Source organism: Telmatherina bonti (genome assembly GCF_933228915.1).
Source record: "Telmatherina bonti genome assembly, chromosome: 14".
Classification (NCBI taxonomy): Eukaryota; Metazoa; Chordata; class Actinopteri; order Atheriniformes; family Telmatherinidae; genus Telmatherina; species Telmatherina bonti.
In genome coordinates, this window is record NC_136612.1 from 30,646,631 (window position 1) to 30,671,766 (window position 25,136).

Here is a 25,136-nt window from a genome sequence, read left to right on the forward strand (position 1 = left end):
TACGGGTCTGTGCACCTTCTGGAATCAGCTCTCCCAAAGCTGCATCGTACCACCAACAGGCAGCAGAGACTGGAGAAATGAACTGAGAGGAAATTCATAGACTTGCTTAATTACACACACACACACACACACACACACACACACACACACACACACACACACACAAACGTAGACTCACGCTCACAATCACAGACACATCTCCCAATAATTCATCGCCTTCTTTGGACCCCTCCCCCGGTGACTCCCCTTCCAGGCAACAGTGGCCTGGATGTGCTTATCAGCTGCATCTGTGTGCTGGGAGACCTTGCTTTCCCACCCCTCCTGATTATATTCCTTATGTTCTGACTGTCTGAGCATGTGCTGATTTGTATTGAGGTGTTTTTTGTTAGATCACTGAACTGCCGTTGGTGGTGGGCCGAGCAGAGATTCTTCTTTTTCCCTCAACCCCCCGTTTACCTCATGTTTTCTTTCCAACCTGCAGAAACTGTGCGCCATGTTTAGCTGCGCTGCAATTTGCCTGATCTTGCATGTGTTTCTGTCGACTCTGGTCTGGTTGTACTGCCAGTCAAATTTCTTTGTACTGAGACACCAGTTCATTTATTTATTCATTCATTTATTATCCTAACCGCTTAGTCCGATGAAGGGTCGCACGGAAGCTGGAAGCTATCCCAGCAGTCTTTGGGTGAAAGGCACACTCCACACAGGAAGGCCACTGATGGATCCTCCCCCCCAGCCGAGGATCGAACCAGCGACCTTCTTGCTGTGAGGCCACAGTGCTGGACACCAGTTCATTGATGACAAATAAACTTCTGATTCTGATTATTTATTTGCTATCTGGCACAACTTTAATATGAGTGATACTAATGGGAACAATCACCTCAACATCTGGGAAATGGAACTCTTTAACCCTTTATGGGGCAGGTGACTATTTTTGATCACTTCGTTTTCTTTCATATTCAACATGAAACCCTTTTGTTTTTGTTAATGTAACAACAGAATGGAGGTGTTGGTACAAAGCAGAAGGACAATTTTAGATAATAATTTCTAATTTCAAGGTATTTCACTGATAAAGATGATGGTATTTCCCTATAAAGATGATCATGTTTTTCTCACCTTAATTAATTGATTTTAGATTCTTATAATCTTCACATCCAGACGTTTTATCTCTTTGCTATTTCACAGAAGACACCATTCCTCTGTCATTTTTCTCTGGTATCATGCTAGCTTCCTGTACAGTTTAAAGCAGAAAACATCTTTACTGCCTATAAAGCTTGTAATTTTTTTTTTAAACCCCTCATATCATACTAATATTCTCTTTGTTTTCAGCATCCCAAGAGGGTTTCCTTGTCATTCCCAGAATTTTGTCAAGATTCAAGAGAACTTCATTAATCACAAAATACACAGAAAAGTAAAAAACAAAAGCACACACAGAAATACAATTTATTGGACTAAAACTGGGATTTTTCCGGCCCTTTTTATTATGGGACAGTAGAAATATCTCAGGTTTTTAGCAAGGATTGAAACTTATCTGAAAAAGTTTCATCATGTTATCTGAAATTCAGATACATGATATACTTTTACTATTTTGCTTTATTTAAATTCCTGCTTTTATCACTTTCTACACTTGACATTATTAAGAGCAAATCACAAATAAGAGGTGGGCTTAGGTCTGGAGGACCTGGGTTCAAATCTCCAATCAACAGAGCTGAATTGTTGTGGGCCCCTGAGGAAGGTCTCCAACCCCAACACTGCTCTCCAGACTCTGAAACATTGCAGCTCACACTCTTTTTAATTTACAATGGATAAAATGCAGACCCAAATTTCCCAGTCAGGACTAAAGAAGTAAAAAAGTAATTATTATATTCCAGTTGCAATAAACACAGTTTAAACACAGGCATTTTTTCATAAAACTGCATTGCTTAAAGGTTAACCAACAATTTCTGAAACATTATTAACACTGGAGCACCAAGGTCGAGTTATTTTCCCCCGTTGCCTTTCGGTACCCGCTGCTGGTGTTCCAGGGTTAATGGGAACAGACTGGGGTTATCTGTCACTAAGTTTTTTTATGCGTTATATTTTAGGCATAAACTTTCTACTTGCTTTCATTTCAGTATTTAAAACGGCAACGAAAACACCATCGACAGCTCTTTTTTTCTTTCTGCAGTGCCCCAAGGGTCTGTCCTGGGCCTCCATTTATTTACAACTTGAACTGATACCTAATCTTGTGTTTATAAAATAGCACCTTAAAAGACACCAATGATGTGTTGAATGATAAAACGAATGCTTTTTAAAAGTCTGCTTACATGGTTGGAATAATTTTGGAGTTTAAAACTTAGATTTCCGTCTTTTTCTTTCGTAATTTCTCTTTAAGTTTTTCCAGTAAGTGATGTTTCACTAGAAGGTAATTATCTGCTTTACAAAATATTGTAAAATGAGCAAATTGGTACGACTCACCTTGTAGGACGGGTTCCGGCAGAACGCAGCAATCAGTTTGAGTCACAGTGAGACTGAAGTGACAAATACCAGGCTAAAAAGCAGACTTTAACTGGCTGGTTGATGGAAAATTAACCTGACATTTTTCACATGTGGGCTGTGGTCTGTGGTCATTCAAGAGAAAACTGTTGCTGGTGAAGAAAAAATGTACATGCATGTGGTCATTCTGGCAGTTTAATTTCTCTAAGACTTTTACAGCTTTATTTTCATTTTTGCATGCAGACATTCAGGGCTGGAGTGGAACCAGCTTTCAGCTCTGGATTTCTACATTTACAACCAGTTCATTGCTTTATGATGTGGAAGAAACTGGATAAATAAAACATATGTACATTACTTAAAATCCTGTGGTTTATAAATAAGGACAATTAAAGGTTGAATCTCCTGTAATAATACGCCAGATTACAAAAACATTGATTTAAGAAATGAGTTCCAACGCTTTCATACCTCCCATTATGAAAAGAGTTATGGGAGGTATTGCACTAAATGCATCACTTTGAGAAGGTGAAAGTCATGCATTATGTGCATGATTTGCAAGTCATGCACCGACTGCAAAACTTTCAGTCCCCATTTTTCCTTAAAAAGTTCATCATAGCTGTTTTATTACCAGTACTGAATAGCTTAAAGACACCTGATCTAAGTAATGATCCAGTCTGCAGGTGATCTAACCAGGCTGAATCTCAGCCTGTGGAACTGAGGCGATCTCAGGGATGTGTCACTCCATGCTGAATACATTCAGTTATTTATCTAATTTCATGGCCATATTTAGGCCGTTACTGCATGCAGTTATTTATAGTAACGTTGTCTTAGTTAATTATTTATTTCATAACCATATTTGAACTATTACTGCATATTTAAACAGAGCAGGAAGCTTCTGTTTAAACATCACCACAACAACATAAACCAGCAGACAGATGTAAATCTTCCCACAAACCCAGTGACATTTCTACACATATCCACCAGCTGGACTGGACTGGACTGGACTGGACTGGACTGCCAAAGAACTTGGAGTAAATTCTGTTCCTGTTCTGAAGCAACTGTCTTCGTCCTCTTCTCTTAATGTCGCCTCATCACCTTTGCCTCCGTTATGATTAATTCTCAAACATTTAAGGAGGGGTGTGGTATTCACACACACACACACACACACACACACACACACACACACACACACACACACACACACACACACACACACACACACACACACATTTCATCACCTTTGCCTCTGCTATGATTAATTCTCAAACATTTAAGGAACGTTGTGGTATTTACACACAAACACACACACACACCAAACTGTTAATCTTTGCTGTTTGTGGAGCTGAAATTTCTCACCATCACTGTGTCCGACTGAACACCCAGCAGTGAGTGAACCGCGCTGCTGCAACGTGATGCTGCACCAGGGTTTGCACATCTCTTACTGTCCACATTTTTGTTTACTTGTGGAACGGCATACTGGTCCAAGTTTTTTACAGCCCATCGAGAATCCTCCCGATCAGCCAGACTTGCAGACATTTAGTTAAAATCTCACTCAAGGATGACATAATATCTCTAGTTTGATTACAGGATCTCTGCTATGCTTGAAGAACAGTATTGTTAATACAACTGATTCTTTTTTTAATCTTTTCTGGAAAAATACATCTTAAAAAAGAGAAATAGAAAAATGAAACGGTGGAGAACTTCAAAATGAGCAGAAATGTTGTGTGTGCATGCAGTGAGAATGTCATGCTTTGAGTTCTGTAAACAATTTCACACTTCAGGCCGTGATGCTCGCTGAGTAACTGGAAACACTTTTAGCAGATACCACATCAACTTCTTTAATTGAATAAACCTGAAAAAACTGATCACCGTTTGCTCCTGGGAGTGTGATCAGCTTGGTTGTTATTGTGTTGGTCGGCACTTTCAGGGCCAGTGGCTTAAATAAACTGAACAAAACAAACATTGCATGAGCTAAATTCAGTTTAATTAGACTTACCACGTGTCAAACGCGTGCTCTGTCTGAAACGCTTTTTTAAAAAAACCCGTAGCTTTAAGTTTAAAATACTTATTGATGGTTTTCACACATATTATTGCTTGTGACTTATTTTAACAAATAGAAATACCACTTGGACTTGTGAACAGCATTAAAACTACGTTTTTGAGTAAATGTTTGATGAAGCAGGTATCTAGCAGCTAAATAAATCTCCAAGTCTGAAAACTCACTCACACCATTGATTTGGATGTAACGGCACGAAAAATCTCTTAATTTTTACTATTCTAGCACTATTTGGCAGAGTCCTTTATATTCTTAAAAGCAAGCAACTACATGAAATATCCTGCAACGTACAACAGGATACAATCTGGACGAAGTTCGTTATTAAACAAGCAAGTGGATCGCTGGTACTCACACAGCACTTTTACTCCAACATCACACAACAGAAATGAGCAACTTGCTCTTTCTTTTTCAGGTGAGATCAAACTTTTGATACAAAACCTACTGAACCACAGCTCTAGTTTTCCACATTTTGTTTGAGGTAAACAGGTTCAGCAGATGCAGATTGTATCTTGTTGTTCATCTAGATGTCTTGTCATGTGGCTTTTAGCGACGGACCACATCAACGAAGGCAGGGAGGAATCGGTGAGTCATCTTAATTTGCTCACAGCAAAAATAAGAGTTCAGTTAAAAAGATGGAGGTGAAGAGTAACTAAACTGGTGAATGAGAAGCTAACCTTCATCTATTAATAATTTCATGAACTTTCAAACATCATTCATCTACAAATGAAGAGAGAACAAGTCGGTGGATTAATGGACCGATATTTGAGAGAAAGAACCAAACAAATGTTTTGTTTGTTTCCCAGCACAACTCTGAAAGACAAGTTACGCTAAAACATTTGAAGATATTCTATAGATCTGTACGACACAACTCATTTCTCCTCCCACATTTCTGTAGAAGATGATTCATCTGGAAAGCATAAAAACAGTTGCTTAGTGTTCAACTTTCAGACTGAATGAAGGGAAACTGCTCATCACATGCTATTAAAACAGAAGAGGAGATTATGGGATTAATCTTCAACAGTCTTCTGAGATTCATTGACATTCATCTGAAGTGTTCTAGTTTGCAAACACCAAAGCCCAGATCTATGTGGTTGGACTGGCAAAGTTAAACGCTGCTGATTGTCCTGCACTCCTAGGACTTTATTTCTGCCTTTCTGTTTCAATCTGGTTACTTCTAGCATCCAGCACAGCTCCTGAAACACACTGACTTTAAGTTGTTCCAGTAGAAAAGTTGTTCATGTTTAAACTCAGTCATTCAAGCAGCAATCTTGGTATAAAAGATGAGATTTACAGCATCAATCTGAGTCTTATTTACACACACAAGCTAATTTAGTAGGCCTACCTTGCTAGGATCGAGTTCAGAAGCGCCTTTATTCTTCGTGGCATAAACTAAGCAAAATGTTGACAACATTCCACAGAGATTTTGTTCTAGATCAACATGAAGCATCACACAGTTGCTGCAGATCCACGATGAGAATCTTCCCATTCACAGTCATCCTCAAATGTATTCATAACCCCCATTATAGGAAAGGAAAAAACAGCTGCCTGTGCAATAAGCTGAGATTTGCAGAAGTAATAATACTTTTTTTTTTTTTTTATGGAAATCATTACATTATTTTCTGATTCTGGTTCAATAGAAATATATATGTATATTTTTCAAATTTCAAACAAATATGATAAAACTTATGTTACATCACTTATAAACTAATATTTTGTTTAACAATCCATTGATGTTTCCGCTCCAGTCAGGTGTTTTCTGTTCCTCTCAGTCAGACTTCTGCACCTGTTGACAGGTATTTTTGCCCCACTGTTCATCAGAAAAGTGCTTTAATTTGTCCAGGACCAATTCGTTTGTTTTTTCTTTAACTCAGTTAAATGACAAAACAGTGTCTTATCTTGCTAAATTATAATTTGGCACATTTTTAGCTATTGCTCCTTTTTGAGTCTCCAGGAATGAGAGCAACTGTTGTAAATCCAGCCTTTTCTTTAATAAAAGACGATGAAGACATTTGAGGAGGACTGTAGATCCGGTGACTGTGGAGGTCATTGGTGTACAGTCATATTCAGGAAGCTGTTGGGCATGATGTGAGCTTTGTGACATGGTGCATCATCATGCTGGAAGTATCCATCAGAAGATGTTGCACTGTGCTCATTGAAGGATGGACATGGTCAGCAACAATACTCAGGTGTAGGTATCCCTGAGGACCTGGAAATTCAGCCACACACAGAGATTTGATGTTAACAAGGCTTGTTTTATTGAAACCAGGCAGTCCAGCAGAGTGGCAGAAGGTTCCTGGAATGCTCTGGGATCCTGGATCCTGAACAGGGTCCAGACATGAGGAAGAAGAAATCCACAATCCCCCGTGACCCTGAACTGGATTAAGCGGTTTGGAAAATGAATGAATGAATGAAATCCACAATCCAGGGTAATCAGATAGGCAAGGGGTCATAAGGCCATGGTGTGTGTGTGTGTGTGTGTGTGTGTGTGAGGAAATCTGAAGGACGTAACTGGGTCAATAACAGAAACCTGAAGACAGGAGAAAACTCCAGATGTCAACAAGGTGATGAATGTTGATCATCTGGCAGGGAAGCAGAACAGGAGAGGGTTTAAGAGGGCGGGGAGAAGGTGAAGGTGGTGTGCAATCAGGCAGCTCAGGTGGAGAAATGAGCTTGATGAGGAAGTGGAGGTTCCTGCAGAGCAGCGATCATGACAGCTGGGCTGCGGTGGTAAAACCATGCCATGTTGTTACTAAGCGGCCCAAAGTGTGTCAAGACAATATTCCTCACATCCCTACATCACCAACAGCCTGAGTTGTAGATAGAAGGCCTGATGGATCCATGCTTTCATGTTATTTCTTACCTTCTCACCTGAATGTGGAGCTGAACTGGAGACTCGTCAGACCAGCAACGTTTTTCCATCTTCTGTCGTCCAGTTCTGGTGAGTGTGTGTTGCCTCAGTTTCTTGTGCTTAGCTGACAGGAGTGGCACCCGGTGGGGTCTTCTGCTGCTGTAGACCATCTGATGCGAGCCTGGACATGTTGTGTGTTCAGGTGATATTCTGCATATCTTGTTGCGAACCAGTGCTTATTTGGCTTCATGTTGTCTTTCTACCATCTCCAACCAGTCTCTTCATTCTCCTCTGACATCACAAGACATGCTGGTCCAGACAACTGCTGCTCGCTGGATACTTTCTCTTCTTCAGGTCATTGTCTATAAACTAGAGATGTTTGTGTGTGAAAATCCCAGTAGGTCAGCAGTTTCTGAAACACTTAGACCAACAACCAGTCCAGCTTGAAAGTCCCCCTTCTCCCTCATCCTGATGCTAAGTTTAAACTTCAGCCAGTCCTTTTGATCGATGTTGACACTTCTACTTGTATTAAATATTGATAAATAGATACTTTATCAGTACTTTTCTATAATATCAGAATATTGCAATGTGATTGGCTGATTAGATGTTTACATTAACAAGCAACTCAACAGGTGGACCTCACATGTTGGCCAGTGACTGTATGTGCTACATTATCAGACACAAAGACGCGTCTGAAGCAAACCTTTTGGTTTTACTGTTCGTGTTGGTTGACAAGCACGGTGTGACAGCACTGTTGGGGTGTAACAACACACTTCAGTGAACCTAATTTGCTTATTCAATCCTGAAACGAAGAGCTTGTATGTAAAATGCAACAAACCCAGGGCTGGAAAACAAAACTTTAGTTTCTTTTTCACAAAAGCCCAAGTCTGGGTGTGGTTGGTCAAAATGTACCTTTACAGGAGGTCATCAGCGTCTTTCAGTACTTATCTGAAACATTGGCATCATAAAATACAACATGTTATTGCAAAATATCAACATATTTTACCATGGGTTTTCTTTTTAAAGAACAAACCACTTGAATGACATTTCAGGACCGTAATCAAACATGAAGCTTAATAGTAACTATTATAAATCGAGCTCTTAAATCTTCTTTTTCCATGAGTTTGGAAACGTCAAACTTCATTTATTTCTACACATTTAAAAATAATATTTAGAGGAGAAAAATAGTATTTTTGCATCTTGAACATTTGGAAATTGAGGCAGTGAAGTGATCTGTTCTCGTAGCAGTTTCATTCTCTGGGATTTGCTCTTTCTTGCCACCTTCCCTCTTAGTTTCTTCTGACACTTCATCTCGTTTCTCTTCTCTCCTGCATTCAGTTTCTCTTCCTCGTAAATAAAATCAACAGAATTGAATGAACGATAGTCCCAATCAATTAATGCACTTTCTAACTTCAGCTAAATGATTTCCTGCTCAGCTTTGTGAAATCATTGTGGAAAGTGCTGCAGTGAAGGTGGGTGAAACAGGAGCTGACTTGGCAGTTCAACCACCTTTTTCTCCACCTTCTCACCTCCTCTCTCTCTCTCTCTTTTCATTTCCTCTTATCTCCATCCTGCTCTCTTTCCTTTCCCCTGCTCTCACCCTGTTAACCAGGAAACAGGATATGAAGTCAAAGAGACAGATTTTTTTTAAAATTTCTTTTAAAGAATTTATAATACATACTTTGCAATAAAACACATAATCCTTTCTTATATAGTCTAAATCACTCAAAACAAAGAGTGCCATCTCCTTGAGATCTACTATCCTGCAACTTTTACACGCTTCCCATCTCCAACACACCTGAAACAAATGGCTTCATTCGCTCATTCACATGTTATTCAGCTCTGCAGAGGCCTGGTAGCCAACCATACAAATATTGGAGAAGGACAACATCTAAAAGTTGCAGTATAGTACATCTCGAGGACCGGACCAGACCGGACCGGGGAACCACTGCTTCTAAACTCTAATCTGTCTAGCTGCTGACTCATGCTATCAAAAAAAGATTGCTGTAATGTAGAAGAGGAAGGTGACAGCTTTTGTCACTGACCCTGTTATTGTCATTGGAAAAAAAAGAGCATTGCAAACAATGAAAAGATGCCTTGAGAAAACACTTCTGTCCAACTTGCTCAGCTCCCAACCCAAAACAACACATTAACCACACAGTTAAAATCAACATACAAAAAGTTAGGGACATTTTGACTTTTTTTTATTATGTCAGAATAGCCTTAAAATACACATGACCCCTTGCTCTTCGTTCAGGATGCAATATAGTATTTAGATTATTCTTGATCCTCTGAAAATCAGCAGTTATTTCCTCTGTCTTACTCATAATGAAGACGGTGCTTGTTTCCACACCTGCAGATTCTCATGACTTTTATCAGCATTTTGTAGAGTTTATCCTTAGAAAATTATACTGATTTCGAAAGTGTACGTTTAGGTGGATGTCAAGTTTGCATATGTAAATAAGTAACCAAAACAATTAGACACACATGCCCTTTGCAAATGAATGAATAAATAAATAAATAAAATAACATGATCAAACCTGAGTTTCTACGCCATCCAGTGGGTCATCCAATGGAAATTATGGGCACAGGCCCGGGGGCCCATGCCCACTTGGTGCCCACTTGGTGCCCATGTGGGGTGAACACCAGCAGTTTGGACATGAAACAAAATGTACATAAAACCAAGATGGTTACACCACAGTGTCTAGTGTATTACTATTGGTACCATTGGCTCAGAGATGTTAGAAATTCACAAATTTTTTAAAATGTTGGCGTGGGGAAGGGGGGCCCCTGGAACACTCTGGGCCCAGGGGCCTGTTAACTTTCAATCCGGCCCTGGATAAATGGTATAAATCTGGTCACATTTGTAGAAATTTAATGGCTCCATCAGCGGTGTCGTCAAGATTAGTAGCACCAAATCTCATCCGTCTCAGTGATTGAACGATCTGGCATGTTCCACGGCGTGGACATTGTGAAAAGCCAAACCGGAAGCGCTTGGTTTCTCGTTAGGTAACTTGACGACAGAGGCAATGCAGGAGACTCAAGGCCGCCGGAGACGGCTCCGCTTTCCAAGGAATACCGACAGATGGAAATTATGCTTGGATCAAACTAATTATGGATAAAATGAATGTACGCTTAACGGGCCAAGACGTGCTTGTCTGGAGGAAGCCGGCTCGGATCTCAGCTTTCTCATCACCAGCAAGCGGACGTCGGTAGCCGACTGCCCGGCTTGCTAGTCCGTAGTCCTTCAAAATCTCCGCTCTGAAATCCCGGATCACCTCTGGCTTCTAAAACATCACGAAAAGCTGTCTAGCATCTGACAAACAGAGCTGAGCATGCGGCACCGGTTTGCTGCTACTAGAGTGGAGGTGTAACCTCAGAGTCCTCCGTTACAAATCTGACCGCTGGGCTCGAGCTAGCATCATCTGGAGTCGGATGGACGCGCGGCTCGCGCAGCATCACCGCCACCGGGACGCGTGATGCTGCACTTAACAAATAAGTGGCTTTAACATGAAGGGAAACGTCTCGCCCCCAAGACTTGTAGGTGCTACACAAACATTTTATAGATGCCAAATGTAATGACCGGCCGCATCTTGCGCCATGCAGTTGGCTGGACGTGTCTGTCTCCATCCTTGCGGATGACACTCGCGCAGGTACCGGTGGCTGAGAACAAACAGCGGCGGCGCAGACGCACCGTTGCCGGGTAGTCGCTGCGAGACCTGCTAGCGCCGAGCTAACGGCACAACATTAGAAAAAAAAGGATAACAAAACACCAACACCAATGATATCCCATAAGGTTTTAGTCGCAATAATCTTACTGAACGTGTATATAGGTGTGCAGTCTGTTTTTTACTTATTTGGCGGCGTCCTTTTAACAGTCCTGTTTGCTATGGCTTTTTTAAATGGACCCAGACTGCTGGACTGGGCGAGTTCACCTCCACATCTTCAGTTTAACAAATACGTCCTAACAGGATACCGGCCAATCTCCTCCGTGCAGGACTGCATCAGAAGCCTGTTCTACCTGCACAATGAACTTGGGAACATATACACTCACGGTGAGTTGATGGGAGGAAAAAAAAAAAAACAGATCTGCTTAGTCAGCAGGTGGGATTTCTTTTGACTTTGAGCATTAACCCTCATCAGGTCAGATAATGTCCCTGCAGAGATGAAGCCACACACACTGTACACACTGTACAAGCTCTTTACAACCTGCATATACCCAAGACACTTAACTTAGTTTTGAACAGGCATATTTGTTATTGAGGAAAATTTCTTCATGAGGAAAAGGCCGAACTGATGATGTACTAAACTTGCTGGGGCTTGTTGAGGCAATCAACAGCATAACAACACAGTTTATACCTTGTATTTATACTTTGCAGGGTTATGCATACCTGTCTGCTGATTTCACAAGTTATCTTGCCTAATTATTGTTATTAAAGTGCTGTAATTGTTTGGTGTAGCTGCCTAATGTAAAATATGTCCATATTACCTCTGCAATATAGTTATTTTTTATATATTTTAAAACAAACAATTCAGCTCTGGAACTGTCTTGTCAGTTTTGTTTTTACATATAAATCAGGAAATGAAAAAAACAGTCAATTGAAGATATAATTGGAACCACTGAAATACTTCATGGCTGCGGTTAAATGTTTTTTTTTTTAATGGGCTGATTATTTTCCTGGTTGACACCAGTTTGCTTCACTTCAGCTGTTTGCTCATAATATTAAAGTGTTCAAGAATAGCAGGAGTCATCACATTTGAAGCCCGAAGAATTTAGGAATTATCAGTAAATATGTTTAAATATTTTCAGATAAATATTAGCTTTGTTTGAGTTTAACCAGTAAAAGTGGTTAAATTCTTATTTCAGGTCTTCATTCTAATAAATAATACATGTCAGTTACTAAGGCATTATAAATAATACATCCCTGGTGTGAGCTAAAATACATTTGCGGTGATTTTGCTTGTGATTTTGTCCTTTACTACTTCTCTGTTGTCAAATTGATGCACTTTGGAGCCCCGAACGAAGACTAATACAGCATCCGTCTTGCATCCTGTCTCTTCTTTGAGCTCTTTCCAGCCACTAAAAGTCACTCCAATGTTGACTTTTATTTTGTCTCTTGCATAATGACTTTCTACATTTCTTTGCTTTGGGGTTGTTACCTGGGTCAGGTCTGGATATGTTTTGTGAAGCGTGGTTTCCCAGCCTCAGGAGGCTGCAGGGCAACGTCGACTCCAGGAGTATGCAAATCAGCGTGCCATCAAAACCAGTCTGAAGCACAGCGTTTAGAAGTCGTGTTGGTTTAAATACAAAGTCTCTTTTAATGTTGAACCAAAGTTGCTGCACTTTTTAATAAAAACATTGGAAGCTTTGGCAACTTTTTTGCAACAGAGTGGATAATTTTTCATAATTTGGTTACTCACTCAGTAAAGATGTAAAGCTTTAGCATGTTTTTTTTTTTTTTTTTTTTTTAAACAGCTGTTGCTGCTAACAAGTATATTCATGCATTTTCTGTCAGACCAAAGGTGGAAGGAGCACATGATTGGTCATGAGTTGAGCTGCGTTCAGCGTTCTGATGAAACATTTCATGAGCTGTAAAGATGATGTAATCATTTTTCAGGAAATACATTTTTAATTACCATAAAAAATACCCAGATATTTTGTTTTTAGGTAATTATGAGGCCACATTATGGTGCATTGATATAAAAAAATACTTAGATTTTTACTTCATAGGAAGCTAGAATATTAGCTTTCTCATACACAAGTTCAGGGTTTTGTTTAACTGAGCGACACGCTGGAAACTGCTTGGAGTGTTTTGTTTTGTGAGGTCATAAAATGTCAGGGTTACACAATATGCTTTTCTTTTTTTAGTTTCTTGCAGGGCTAAATTAATTTCAATAATGCGTTAATCTGTGCAGCTGGAGGTGGGACTGATGACCATGTTGTTATCAGTTTGCAAATTGTTTTCAGACCCGACTAATGGGACTTGTTAGCGCCTTTTTATCCTGTCAAAATGCAAACCGAACAGTTGTTCATCGACGGCAGCTTCCTTGTTCTAAAGGTCATTAAAGCAAGGTGCTCCCTCAGCTTTAAACGGCTGTGGGGATCAGAAAGGAGGTGGTCCTGGACAACTTTATTCCACTTCTGTTATGACATCTGAGCTCAGCTGCTCCACTAATGAACATCATGCCACATGCAAGGCCTGACGTGTAATCCGTTAAGCTTCTGTCCAGTTTCCCAACTTGGAGAGGCAACTGCTCCAGTCTAGAGAAAATGTGCGGTAAAATATACGTGTGTTTTTGTGTAACATTTAGGCTAAGTTTCATGAGCCAGCTTGTTTTGCATATGAACTGAAAACTTCCTGGCTGCAGCTCAGGTTGTGGACACTTTCAGGCTGCATTTCATTCAGAGGAGGCCCTCTCCACCGTGTCCACGCCTGAGTTCAGCTGGTTGGCTCTGGACAAGTGGGAGGGAGGGGGGGGCGCAGAGATAACACACTTAAAATAGATGTGTTACAGCAGATGACATTCGCTGTATCACCTGTCTTGGACAAACGGCTTGACTTTGGGAGCAGCAATGTGAGCAAAAAGAAAAAAGAAATGGAGGGCTACAATGCATGTGTGGTGCAAGGTGATAAATAAGCATAACAGCTGTCTCTGGATTACATTTCAAGGTCTGGATTTTGCCCTCTGAGCAGTGAACGCCTTCAGCTGCGAGACATAAAGCTTGGAGGGAGGCCACTTTTCTCTCCAGGGGGAAACGCTGATGCTTTTTGTGCCAATGTGCCCGGTTTTCCCCTCCGCGCCTCTTGCTGGATCTGCACCCACTCAGCAGCTCCTGAAGTCCCTCAAAGCTACTCCCTCTTGTCCAGTTTGAAATCCCGCGTCCATGAACTCCGAGATAATCTGTCACCGTGAACATGACACCTTCAGCTGGTGCAGTCGGTGCTGCTGCGCTGCTTCAGTGTACTGCTGCTTTCCATAGCACCAAAGCAAAGACCTCCAGGCTGCGTTTTCTGTTTGGATTTAAACATCTGCCACAGCAGAAACCAATAATCTTCCTCTTCCTGTTTCTCTCCAGGCATCCCTCTGGTTTGCTTCCTGGTACTGCTGCCGCTCAACATCCCCTGGTCTCAGATCAGCGTCACCTGGTTGGGTGTGGTGCACTTCCTGGCCTGCCTGTCTCCCCAGCTGGGCTCTGTGCTCTACCACCTTTTCATGAACCACGAGGGAGGGGAGCCGGTGTACCACACCCTCCTCAAGCTGGATGTGTGTGGAATCTGCATGATCAACACGCTGGGTAAGCCTTTTTCTGGAGCTCAGCGCATCGATTCACAGTTTAGTCATTTTGGACTGGTTGTCAGCTGCCGCTCCTTTTATTGCTGCTCTGTTTGCTTTGAGGGTTTAATTTTTCTTTATTGATTGTCAATGACTTACAGTGGAAGTGTTTTGCTTGGAGGTGTACCGGTATTGATTTAGTCAGAACACATTTCACCACAGAGAGCGCTGCTAAGTCAATTGGCCAATAGATGCAATAGTCAGACCCAAGATCTGATGTGACTTGTGATCTGTCTATGATCCCTAATGCGATAAAAATGTCAAAGACCATATTTTACATTTGTTTTATGCAATCTGTTCTTCTAATGAACTTGATAAACTGTCCGACTTTATACGAAGCGTTACTGATAAAATAATAATTCATGATTTGATGCACAGAATAGTCGACGATGCACAAGTTGGTAATACAAGTGCAGCTGGAGTTTACTCAACAACTCTATTACTAAGTAATAAATGCTGAATAGTACAGCAATTTAAAGACAAGAAAAGTAAACGATATTAGTGATTTTAATAGTGATTCGATTAAAGCAGGCGAAGTGTCGCATGTAGTCGGATGTGTTGGATTTGTGGCATGACAGACGGTGCAGTCCTGATGGAACAAAGCGGAACATTAAGATATGAACTTCTAATGAAAGTTTTCCAGTTTTAAAGCAGGCAATAAAACTTTGACGTAGTTTTCCAATTTGTTTTTCTGATAATGTCCCCTTTGTGGATGTTTATATGCACCAAACATCTGATCTTTATCTGATTTGTGGAGTTATCAGATGAATAAAAATCAAGTAAAACAGATTGTGAGAAATCAGATTAACACACCTAAACTTCCCCCCATGACTGTTTGTCCATGTAGACCCATAAATCTGATTAATTTAGTTTTTCACATGAGACAAAAAAGCAACTAAATAACTCTACTGAATGGAAGTAATGCATGAGAAATTTACTGTTTTCATTTGTGTTTTGAATCTATTTCAGACGCGTCGGTCTGTTTCGGGAGTAAAAACAGAGTCAGCCGTTGTCATGAAGTATAAACAAATGTCAGCAGCACCGTGTAGCCTTTTAGCTTTAGCACGGGTAACCCTAACGCTGGTGGGGGTGAAGACAGTCTTACATCACACAGCTGAAGGGGAACCAGTAACAGATTAAAAAATGTCGGCGATAGTTTTTCCGTGATCATATTTCTGCAACGCATGAAAACATGTCGGATCCAGTCTTTAAAATGACCTGAGGAGTCACAGTTATTAGATGTCATGTAAGCTGACTCGGTTATGTTGTTGGTGCTTGATTAACTTCAAAAAAACCTTTTCATCTGAGGCATCTTTGTGTCTGTTCATGTCAGCCAGCAGAACAACAAATAAACCTTCTTCTGCTTTTTGCTCAAAGTGACTTGATGAACAGTAATTCCACCACGTCCGCGAGTTTTTGCTGCTTCATTTTCTTTGCTCTTCAGCTTTCCTTCCACTGGAAAGTTTTAGATTTCATTTTTGTATCGCCGTCTGGGAACTTTATGCAGGCTTTGCATTAAATGCTCAGTCAGGAGGAAGCGGCTCCAGTCTGCTTCTTGTTCTCTGCATCCCTTCCTGCGCATCGCCATTTTATTTGTTCTGACTCCCCTCTCTCTGGTTTTTCCGTCTCAGGAGCGCTGCCCATCGTGTACAGCACGCTGCTGTGCTACCCGTTCATCCGCACCGTGGCCCTGCTGGTCTACATCCTGCTTTCCAGCCACGCCATCTACTGCGCCGTCACGGCACGGAGCAGCGTACGGCGGTTGCGCTCCTTCGCCTGGCAGGCGCTGTTCCGATTTTCTTTCTTCCTGCTTCGCTGGGTTGGCGTGGGTGGCGGCAGCCCCACATCCCTCCGCCACTTCCTCATGATGGACGCCTTGGCCGTGCTGGGCGGGGTCATCAACATCACGCGCATCCCAGAGCGCTTTCGGCCAGGCCTTTTCGACTACTGGTGTAACAGCCACCAGATCATGCACGTACTGGTGGTGGGCTCCATTCTCTACCTGCACTGGGGCGTCCTGGACGACCTGCTGTGGATCAACAGCTACAACTGTCCCTCTGACTGACCCCCACCACCACCCCCACCCTCTGACAAGGAGCACTGGGACTTTATCTTGAAGGACCTCTGGGGGTCTGGGGGTGTCTGGAAAGGGGAGGTGATGTGCATGTTCACCTCGTACGCTAAAACTCAGAATGTCCATATCTTCGTCCATCTTGGTAACTTGTGCAAATACAGGTAAAAGTATGTCTAGTAACATGCACAACCATTTAGACACCCCCCCCCCCCAACACACAGCAGACATGGACAAAAGTACACACACACACATGCATATATACGCACACAGCAAATGGAAACATGAATACCTGCATATAACGCACTGGTTACTACGGAGTTAAACACCTTGCTAGAAGGTTAACTTGAGCATTTGTTGATGTAGTTGGTGATGATAGTCTAAATAATATCATACTCTCAGATGTCACTGTTGCTACCTATGCAGCACATCCATATCTTGACTCATCCACATCACACACACAGAACACACTCCGACTCCCTCACACCTCTATTTTTATACTATGCGGACATACTGGAAGTGCTGTGCAAAGCACAGTATAGTTCTCACTTTGTCCTCGAAATGACTGAGTCTTACTGGACTGTTTATTTGCTTGTTGTCTGCCACTGCCTCTTTACGTGTGTGTGTGTGTGTGTGTGTGTGTGTGTGTGTGTGTGTGTGTGTGTGTGTTGATCTGAGTTGTCCTCGCAGCCATCAGCTTAGGAGAAGTTGGGGTGATGGGTTCATTCCTGTCGGTTGCAGCCTGTTAGCAGTTGCTTTACTCCCTGCAGCGCATAGCAGCGATGTCGGCTTTGTTTGCACAGCAACTCGGTGCCAACCAAATCCAGTCATTTTTAAATGACTTTAAAAAAAACCACACATGATGCACATATTTACAAAGTTCGCTCAAGGATCCTCTAAACAGACTGTTTTAAGCTGTTTATGATCACCCTTTTTTATTTTCTCCTCCTGTTTTAGTTTACTATGGTGTTTTTGCACATTTATAAAGTGTAAAATGCCTCTAAAGTTGCTACAAAAGACAAAACTTGACCCTGAAATGGCTTTAAATGCACATTTAAATGTCTTCTGTGGCAGCAGGATGCACGAATGATTAATGTTGCCACTTTGATTGCCAATATTCCTCTAAACTGCTAAAATGTTTAGCAGATTTTCATCTTATTGAGTGGGAAAAAAAAGCCTATTTGCACGTGCAAATATGCACAAAATTATCTTTAACAGACTCTGTTTGCTATTTTATTTATTTAATTGTATTTATTAGCAGTTTTAATTGCTTCTTTTTAAACTTCTTCTCCTAAACTTTCTGTTTTCCTACAATATGTAATGTTCTGGGGGGGTGGGTGGGGGGGGGAGTAGTTTATCATATAATTTGCAGTCTTGTGTCAAAAAAAAGGTTTCAATCTGATCTTTACAGCCTGATTGGCTGTATTAGTACTGTATTTGGATGATTACTCGCACATTGTCCATGGATGTTCATGGAGTCATCGTTGCCACGTTATGTTTTCTAATTTTAATGCACTGCTGTTTTTATTTGAGCTGCACTTTCTGGTTCCGTTTATGAAACGATCCTGACGGCTGTAAGCAGGAATGAACCCGTGCACCCTCCTAACTTGTAAAGATTTCAGCAGCTCTTTGTGCTTCGTTTGTCGTTGCTTTGGCTTCATTTTTCTACTTTTTTTTTTTTTCCTGGGTTCTACAAACAAACCTCAGCCTGTTCTGATGCGCTCTAGACTGAAACGTCTGAAAACTCCTTCATCTCTGTAGTGGCAGACTTTTATTTTATTGATGACATTTGCACTTATTTCCCTTGCCGACAGTCACAGCCGCCCACTGACTAGTTGCCAATCCCGCCAGCTTCTTTTCATCTCGCCACATTAGCAGCTTCTGAGGTGTAGCACGTCCTCGGTTTCCTGTGTTGACTCTGACTCATAGGTGAAGCAGGATTTCCCAGAGTCTTGTTCACAAACGTAAAACCTCCGACTGCTGCACCGAATCCCCTCCCCGATAAAGAGACAGATACTGTTTGTCTGCTATCCTCTCTCTGACCTGCTATAACTAGAGTGTACAATATAAATGCAGAAGATAATGTATTTTTTTTTTTTGGGCCAATGAATGAAACAGATAAAAAAATTGCATGAAAGTAGCTGTGAAACCGAAACTGATGTCTCATAGTGTAATCTAATCATCTGTTCTTTGTAGCCAGCAACATTCATTCACTCCTGGAAGTGGGCAGTAGGAAATGGGGGGGGGGGGGTCACTACCGCAGGAAAATAAGACTAGAGGCAAACATTACTACCAGATAAACTGCACTATTCATCCTTCACCAAAGGGCTTTGGATTAGAGCGAATTATAGATCTGAAACATATTCCAGGTTCATGTAGACAATGTGTATAAATGTTTGTAGATTATATATACATACAGTGCAGAAAATATACCCCGATTCATTTTCTAAGCAGACACAAATATGTTAGCGGAGGAGAATAAGAAGGGATGAGTTCCACATGGATGCTGCTGCTCTCTTTCACAGCCAAAAAAAGTGAGACATGAGAGAGGGAAGCAGACACGGCTCCCTGCTGCGCTTCAAATATCAATGATGTTCTTTGCTCGGCTATGTCCTTATATATGTGGAAAAACAGGAAAAAAAAAGAACTGAAATTGGTTTCAGTGCTAACGTAGAGTTGTTTCACCTTTCGTGGCCCTTACTAAGAATGCTTTTGATCATATAAATGTAACTGCTTCTTTTTTTTAAATTTATTTTTTATTTCTAAAGACAACATAAGAGAGACATTTGTGACCATAGTGGGGGAACCTTGACGGGCATGTGAATACCTCGCGACTACCACTGGCCAATCTATGCATTATCAGCCGAAGGATACGTAACAGCAAAGTCAGTCGGCGACGGCTGTGATCCGCTGTTACGGAGGGCTCGCTTCAACATCCTGGGTCTCCCACTTCTCAGGGTGCCATAACGGTAGCTGTAACATCCGGGGCCTGACTTCTGTGGTCTGAAACATGGCTGCCAGATCGTCTGCCTGCCTTCACCTGCCAGCTTTAGTGCAGTCTGTTCATGCTACGGACCTTGCAACAGAATGCACACGAGGGAGGGAGGGAAGGAAGGTGGAAAGGGAAAATTTCTCTGAAAACCATGTTACAGGAGTTGAATCGGGTCAGAAAATCGCTGTTTGTCCTTCTGTCTGTATGTTCAATGATGAAAGAAAAGAAAAAAAAAAAGATGTGTGGCAACATCACTAACAAAAAGTTCTTTTTTCTTTTTCTTTTTTTTTTTTTTATTTAAAATGACACAGGTGCCGGATAGCCTGTTAACAACCTGTTTATAATGGATTATCTGTATTGTTATATACTGATTATTATAATTCCTGTAATTCTGTGGATTCTGATGACACTGGTCTATGTGTACAGGTAATGAGACAAGCCCTTTCCTTAAAGATGAAGGGAGCTTTCTGGAGGGTCTGTCTGTTCTCCTCATTTCATATCTGCAGCCTTTTGGCATCTTTGAAGGTGTCAAAGGCGTGAGCATGGCTCCATCTTGTGGAAACTTTACTTTTTTCACTGTTGCAGGCAAGTCAGACTTGGTCTGCAGCTGTTCTCCAGGGTTCTGTACATGATTTACATTTCCCTACGTATTTACATATGTGTGCGTGGAGCTCCTCTGCAGAACCCATGCAAGCAAGTTTACTTTCTCCTGTTGCACTGACGGGATGCTGATTTCATTCCCACAGTGCCTCATTTACCAGTCTGTGTGCTTGCAGAGAAACGCTCGAACACACACACACATTTTGTCCCTGAGCTGTTGTTCCTCCCGTCTGTCCGACATTAGCGTCCTCTGTAACAGACAGGCTCTCACACTCCTCAGTCTCCAGCAACGATTGTGCAATAAACTGAAGTCTATATTTTTAAACGTGTCTGCAGGACATTTCTTTTCTGATTCTCATGTTGTTTGTGTTTGTCTTTCTGAAAAGCTTTTATCATATTTCTTTTAACTGGATGGCTGACAGGTAAAGGTTTCATTTTTTTCTCCCCGTTGGTTGACGTTTCCCAATTTTCCTTCCTGATATCTTGTTGGGTTGCACGTGCAGAAGTTGGCTTTGCTGTATGGGAATACGAGTGTGTTTTAGATAACAAAAAGCCTTTTCTCAAATTATAAGTGCATGTCACCCACAGCTTCATATGTTTATTTAGACTAAGATCAGTTTTTCACATCACATTGGGATTTGGTTTGATCTTGTAAAGAATTAATATAGTTTAAAAAATTTTATTATTTGACCTTTTAAGCCTGATCAGCCCTTACAAGGGTTGAAAAAGTGACAGATGTCATCACTTTCCATATATAAAAAAAACATCAATAAAAGGCAGAGTAATGTACTTTTAACTGTTACTCAAAGTTTAGATACTATTGTTATCGTTGGTCTTTCTTTGTTTCTTTCTATATTTCAAACACTTGTGAAAAGTAGGAAAAAGAAAAACAATTATGAAAAGCATTAAAAGCACTATATATGGTGCAAAGTAAGCAGTAAAAAGTAGTTAAAAGCAGAAAAAATTGAAACCAAAATAAGTTAAAAGTTGCCTTTTATTTGTCAAAGCAAAATGCTGCTTCTCCATGTTTTTTCTGGACTCTGGTCTGGACTCTGGTCTGGACTCTGGCAAAGAATCTGGTCTGGACTCTGGCAAAGAATCTGGTCTGGACTCTGGTCTGGACTCTGGCAAAGAATCTGGTCTGGACTCTGGTCTGGATTCTGGCCAAGAATCTGGTCTGGAATCTGGTCTGGATTCTGGCCAAGAATCTGGTCTGGACTCTGGTCTGGACTCTGGCAAAGAATCTGGTCTGGACTCTGGTCTGGATTCTGGCCAAGAATCTGGTCTGGAATCTGGTCTGGATTCTGGCCAAGAATCTGGTCTGGACTCTGGCAAAGAATCTGGTCTGGACTCTGGCAAAGAATCTGGTCTGGACTCTGGTCTGGACTCTGGCAAAGAATCTGGTCTGGACTCTGGTCTGGATTCTGGCCAAGAATCTGGTCTGGAATCTGGTCTGGATTCTGGCCAAGAATCTGGTCTGGACTCTGGCAAAGAATCTGGTCTGGAATCTGGCCTGGAATCTGGCCTGGATTCTGGCCAAAACTCTGGTCTGGACTCTGGTCTGGATTCTGTCCAAGAATCTGGTCTGGATTCTGGTCTAGACTGGTCTGGAATCTGGCCTGGATTCTGGTCTAGACTCTGGTCTGGAATCTGGCCTGGATTCTGGTCTGGACTTTGGCCTCGACTCTGGTCTGGAATCTGACCTGGACTCTGGCCTGGACTCTGGTCTGGACTTTGGCCTCGACTCTGGGTTAGACTCTGGTCTGGAGTCTGGACTTTCATCTAGACTATGGTCTGGACCAGTTGACCGGTGTCTTTGGCTCGAGGAGCTCTGCGTAGTTTACGTTCTCAGAAAACACAGATGCATTCTGGGCCTAAACCGCTCTGGGATTTGTATCATCACTGGGGTTGAATCCATCCTGTGACTACTGGTGTTGAATGGGAGACCATCTGGTGTGGAACTGGAACTCGTCTGAAACTGGTTTTTGTAACAATGCAATGATCCCAAACACAGCAGAGCCGGTGAAGAAAAAGAATCTCGGTGCAGCGAAGTGATGTGGGACTCTAAGACAGAGTTGTGCCTGAACTTGTGTGCAAACTCAGTGTTGGAACAAAATTCCAACAGACTGACAACTTAATCCAGAAAACAGTTATTTCTAGATATTTCTGCTGAAGGTGGATCTACAAGCTGTTGAATCACGGGCCAGGATTTAGTCATCCAACACATCGACAGTTTGGCTTTTATAAGAACCAAAATTAAATGTCTGGGTTGCTGCTAATCAGTGTTTCATTTATGTCATTTTAAGGATTTGTAAGGATCAGATTACCTCTATCATGTCTTTATGTGTAGCATTTCATGATATCACATGTCTCTATTTACTGACCAGTAAACTAATTTCTCATGGGACATTACCACACCAAGTTTCTGCACTAATAACTTCATCATCCATCCATCCGTCCATCCATCCATCCATCCATCCGTCCATGCATGCGTGCATTCATTTTCTTCCACTTAGCTGAGGTTGGGTTGCAGAGGCAGCTCGGCCAGTAAGGAGACCCAAACATCTCGAGAGAGGCAGATACACAGTCCCTTCAGGGAGCCCTGGGTCAGGTCTCTTCCCAGGAGGCAACCAGGAGGCATCCCAGTCAGTAAACCCCCTCTGCTGATGTGCACGCTCATCACACGATCCTCAGACTGAGTCGGCTACTTTCTACAGGAAGCTCAGTTCAGCTACTTGTATCCGTGATCTCCTTTTGGTCACTACCTAGCTCTTGTGACGATGGATAAGGGTTTGAACACACACAAACCAATAAACTAAAGGTATTTTTTTCGGTACTGTTTCCACAAAGACGGACGGGAACAATCCTCTCAATGCTGCTGGTGAAGCTCCAGTCTCTGTCCATCTAACGCTCCATCCTATCATGATTTGCAGAAATCATCCTGAGATACTTTACTGCCCCATTTGAGGCAAAGATTCATTCCTAGTCTAGAGGAAGCGCTCCCCTTTTTCTGGTGGACAGCCATGGCCTCTGACTTCTATAATGACCACCTCACACACACGCTTCAAACCGCTTAAGATCTGTGGAAGCAAACTAAGTCATATTGTCTGCAAAAAGCAGATAAAACGGCTAAATCTGCAAACCGTAAAAATCTGGTCCACTGGTCCATGACCAGGACAAAACCCACACTGCTTCTGGTTTTCCTGAATCTGTACTATGACTCAGGCTCAGTCTGCAAGAGACGAGAGGTGTGTTCGCCTCAGAGATGCAGCACACACTCTGCCCCTTTCTTGAAAATGAGGACCACCACTTCAGTCTGCCACTCTCAGCTGTTATCTTTGAACCCCATGCAACACTGAAAAGCCATCCAAGACAGCCACATAATAGCCCTTACCATCTCATCAATCCTGCCGTCCTGTTGCCAGGGAGCTTTCTAATTACCTGAGCGACCCCTGCCAAGCTGTTGCACATGCTTCACCCCAAGGCTTGACAAGAAGGACACAGCGGCCGGACTAAGGAAATCCGCTAAGTCACAGATACTCAGTTCAGTCCTAGAAGGGCCACAATCCATTAGGTTTTCCATGTTTTGTTGCTCCAACACATTTGACTCAAATGACTGAGTCATTGTCCAGAATCTGATTTAATTTGACTCAGGTGTCCTCAAGCAGGAATACATGGAAAACCTGCTGGATTGCTGCCTTCTTTGGACCAAACTGAATACCACTGCGCAAAATGGTCCTTCATTGCTTGGCTACATCATCAACTAAGGTCAACAATTCTTCACCAAACCCAAAGATTGGCTGTGCTTTTCTCTTCCAGACTCCTAAGATGGTTGCCAGAACTCTTTTAAGGCCAGTCCTTCTGCATGGCTTCATCCAAGTCCTCCCATGCCTAAACTTTAGTTCCTGCAACCATTGATGCTGCAAACCTTCTGGCCATTTAAAACCTGTTAGCTGCTTCAGTGAGAAAAGTCTCCTTCAGCTTCACACCTTCCCTTCCACCAGGCCACAGCTCCTAGAGGACACTTTGAAGGCTCTAAACATGGGCCACAGAGATTCTGTGTCCGCAGCCTCAGGAACATGCAAACAAGTAAAATGTTTACACACCAGAAACGGACCTTTAGAAAGACTTTGAGACAGGCGCAAAGTGCTTTCTCCATGGACTGACCATTGGATTCGACCACGAACATTTTCAAACCTTTATTTTTGCTTGTTATTTCAGCTCAAACAAGTTCTGTTTTATGTCTTGGACAGCTGCAACATTAAGTTGAGAAATAGTGTCTGCAAACAAACAGACATACAAATGCCCATCTTAGTTCTCAAAAACCAAAGTTGACTTTGTTCCTGCTGCAGTCGTTGTTTCCAGTGGCACATTTCGGTGCTGGATGACTGCACAGAACACACAATGGGGTTAAAAACAATGCAGGATGTTGCATCTTGCCAACAGAAGAGCACCAGCTGAACCACTTTCTTTTAGATTAACCACTGAAATGAAGAAAACTCCAGTGGGGAAGCTAATTTCCCAATAAAACTCTCTAAACAGGGAGTTTGTTGTTGCACATGTGAACAAGAAAAATCCATCCTGAGGTGTGCTGTTTTATACTCTTTCCTATTGGATTGAAGGCCGTGGGAAAGTTAATTTTTCAAGATGTGAACTGGTTTACATCTTAGGAACACTGGTTAGAAACATTTGTGGCCTGGTAATGCTATTTAAAGCCACATCTCCAGTCAGTGCATGCGATCGGTGAAGTGAAATCTCCATTCTC

The 25,136-nt window shown here is 41.9% G+C and overlaps 1 protein-coding gene across 1 annotated transcript; it reads left to right on the forward strand.

Moving 5' to 3' along the window:
• Positions 1 to 11,247: 11,247 nt before the first annotated feature.
• On the forward strand, positions 11,248 to 18,103 carry paqr4a (progestin and adipoQ receptor family member IVa). Its single transcript, XM_079252454.1, has 3 exons — positions 11,248 to 11,428; positions 14,452 to 14,670; positions 16,340 to 18,103. The coding sequence occupies exons 1-3, from the start codon at positions 11,263 to 11,265 to the stop codon at positions 16,771 to 16,773; spliced, it is 819 nt and encodes a 272-aa protein (XP_079108580.1). The 5' UTR covers positions 11,248 to 11,262; the 3' UTR covers positions 16,774 to 18,103.
• The last annotated feature ends 7,033 nt before the right edge of the window (positions 18,104 to 25,136 follow it).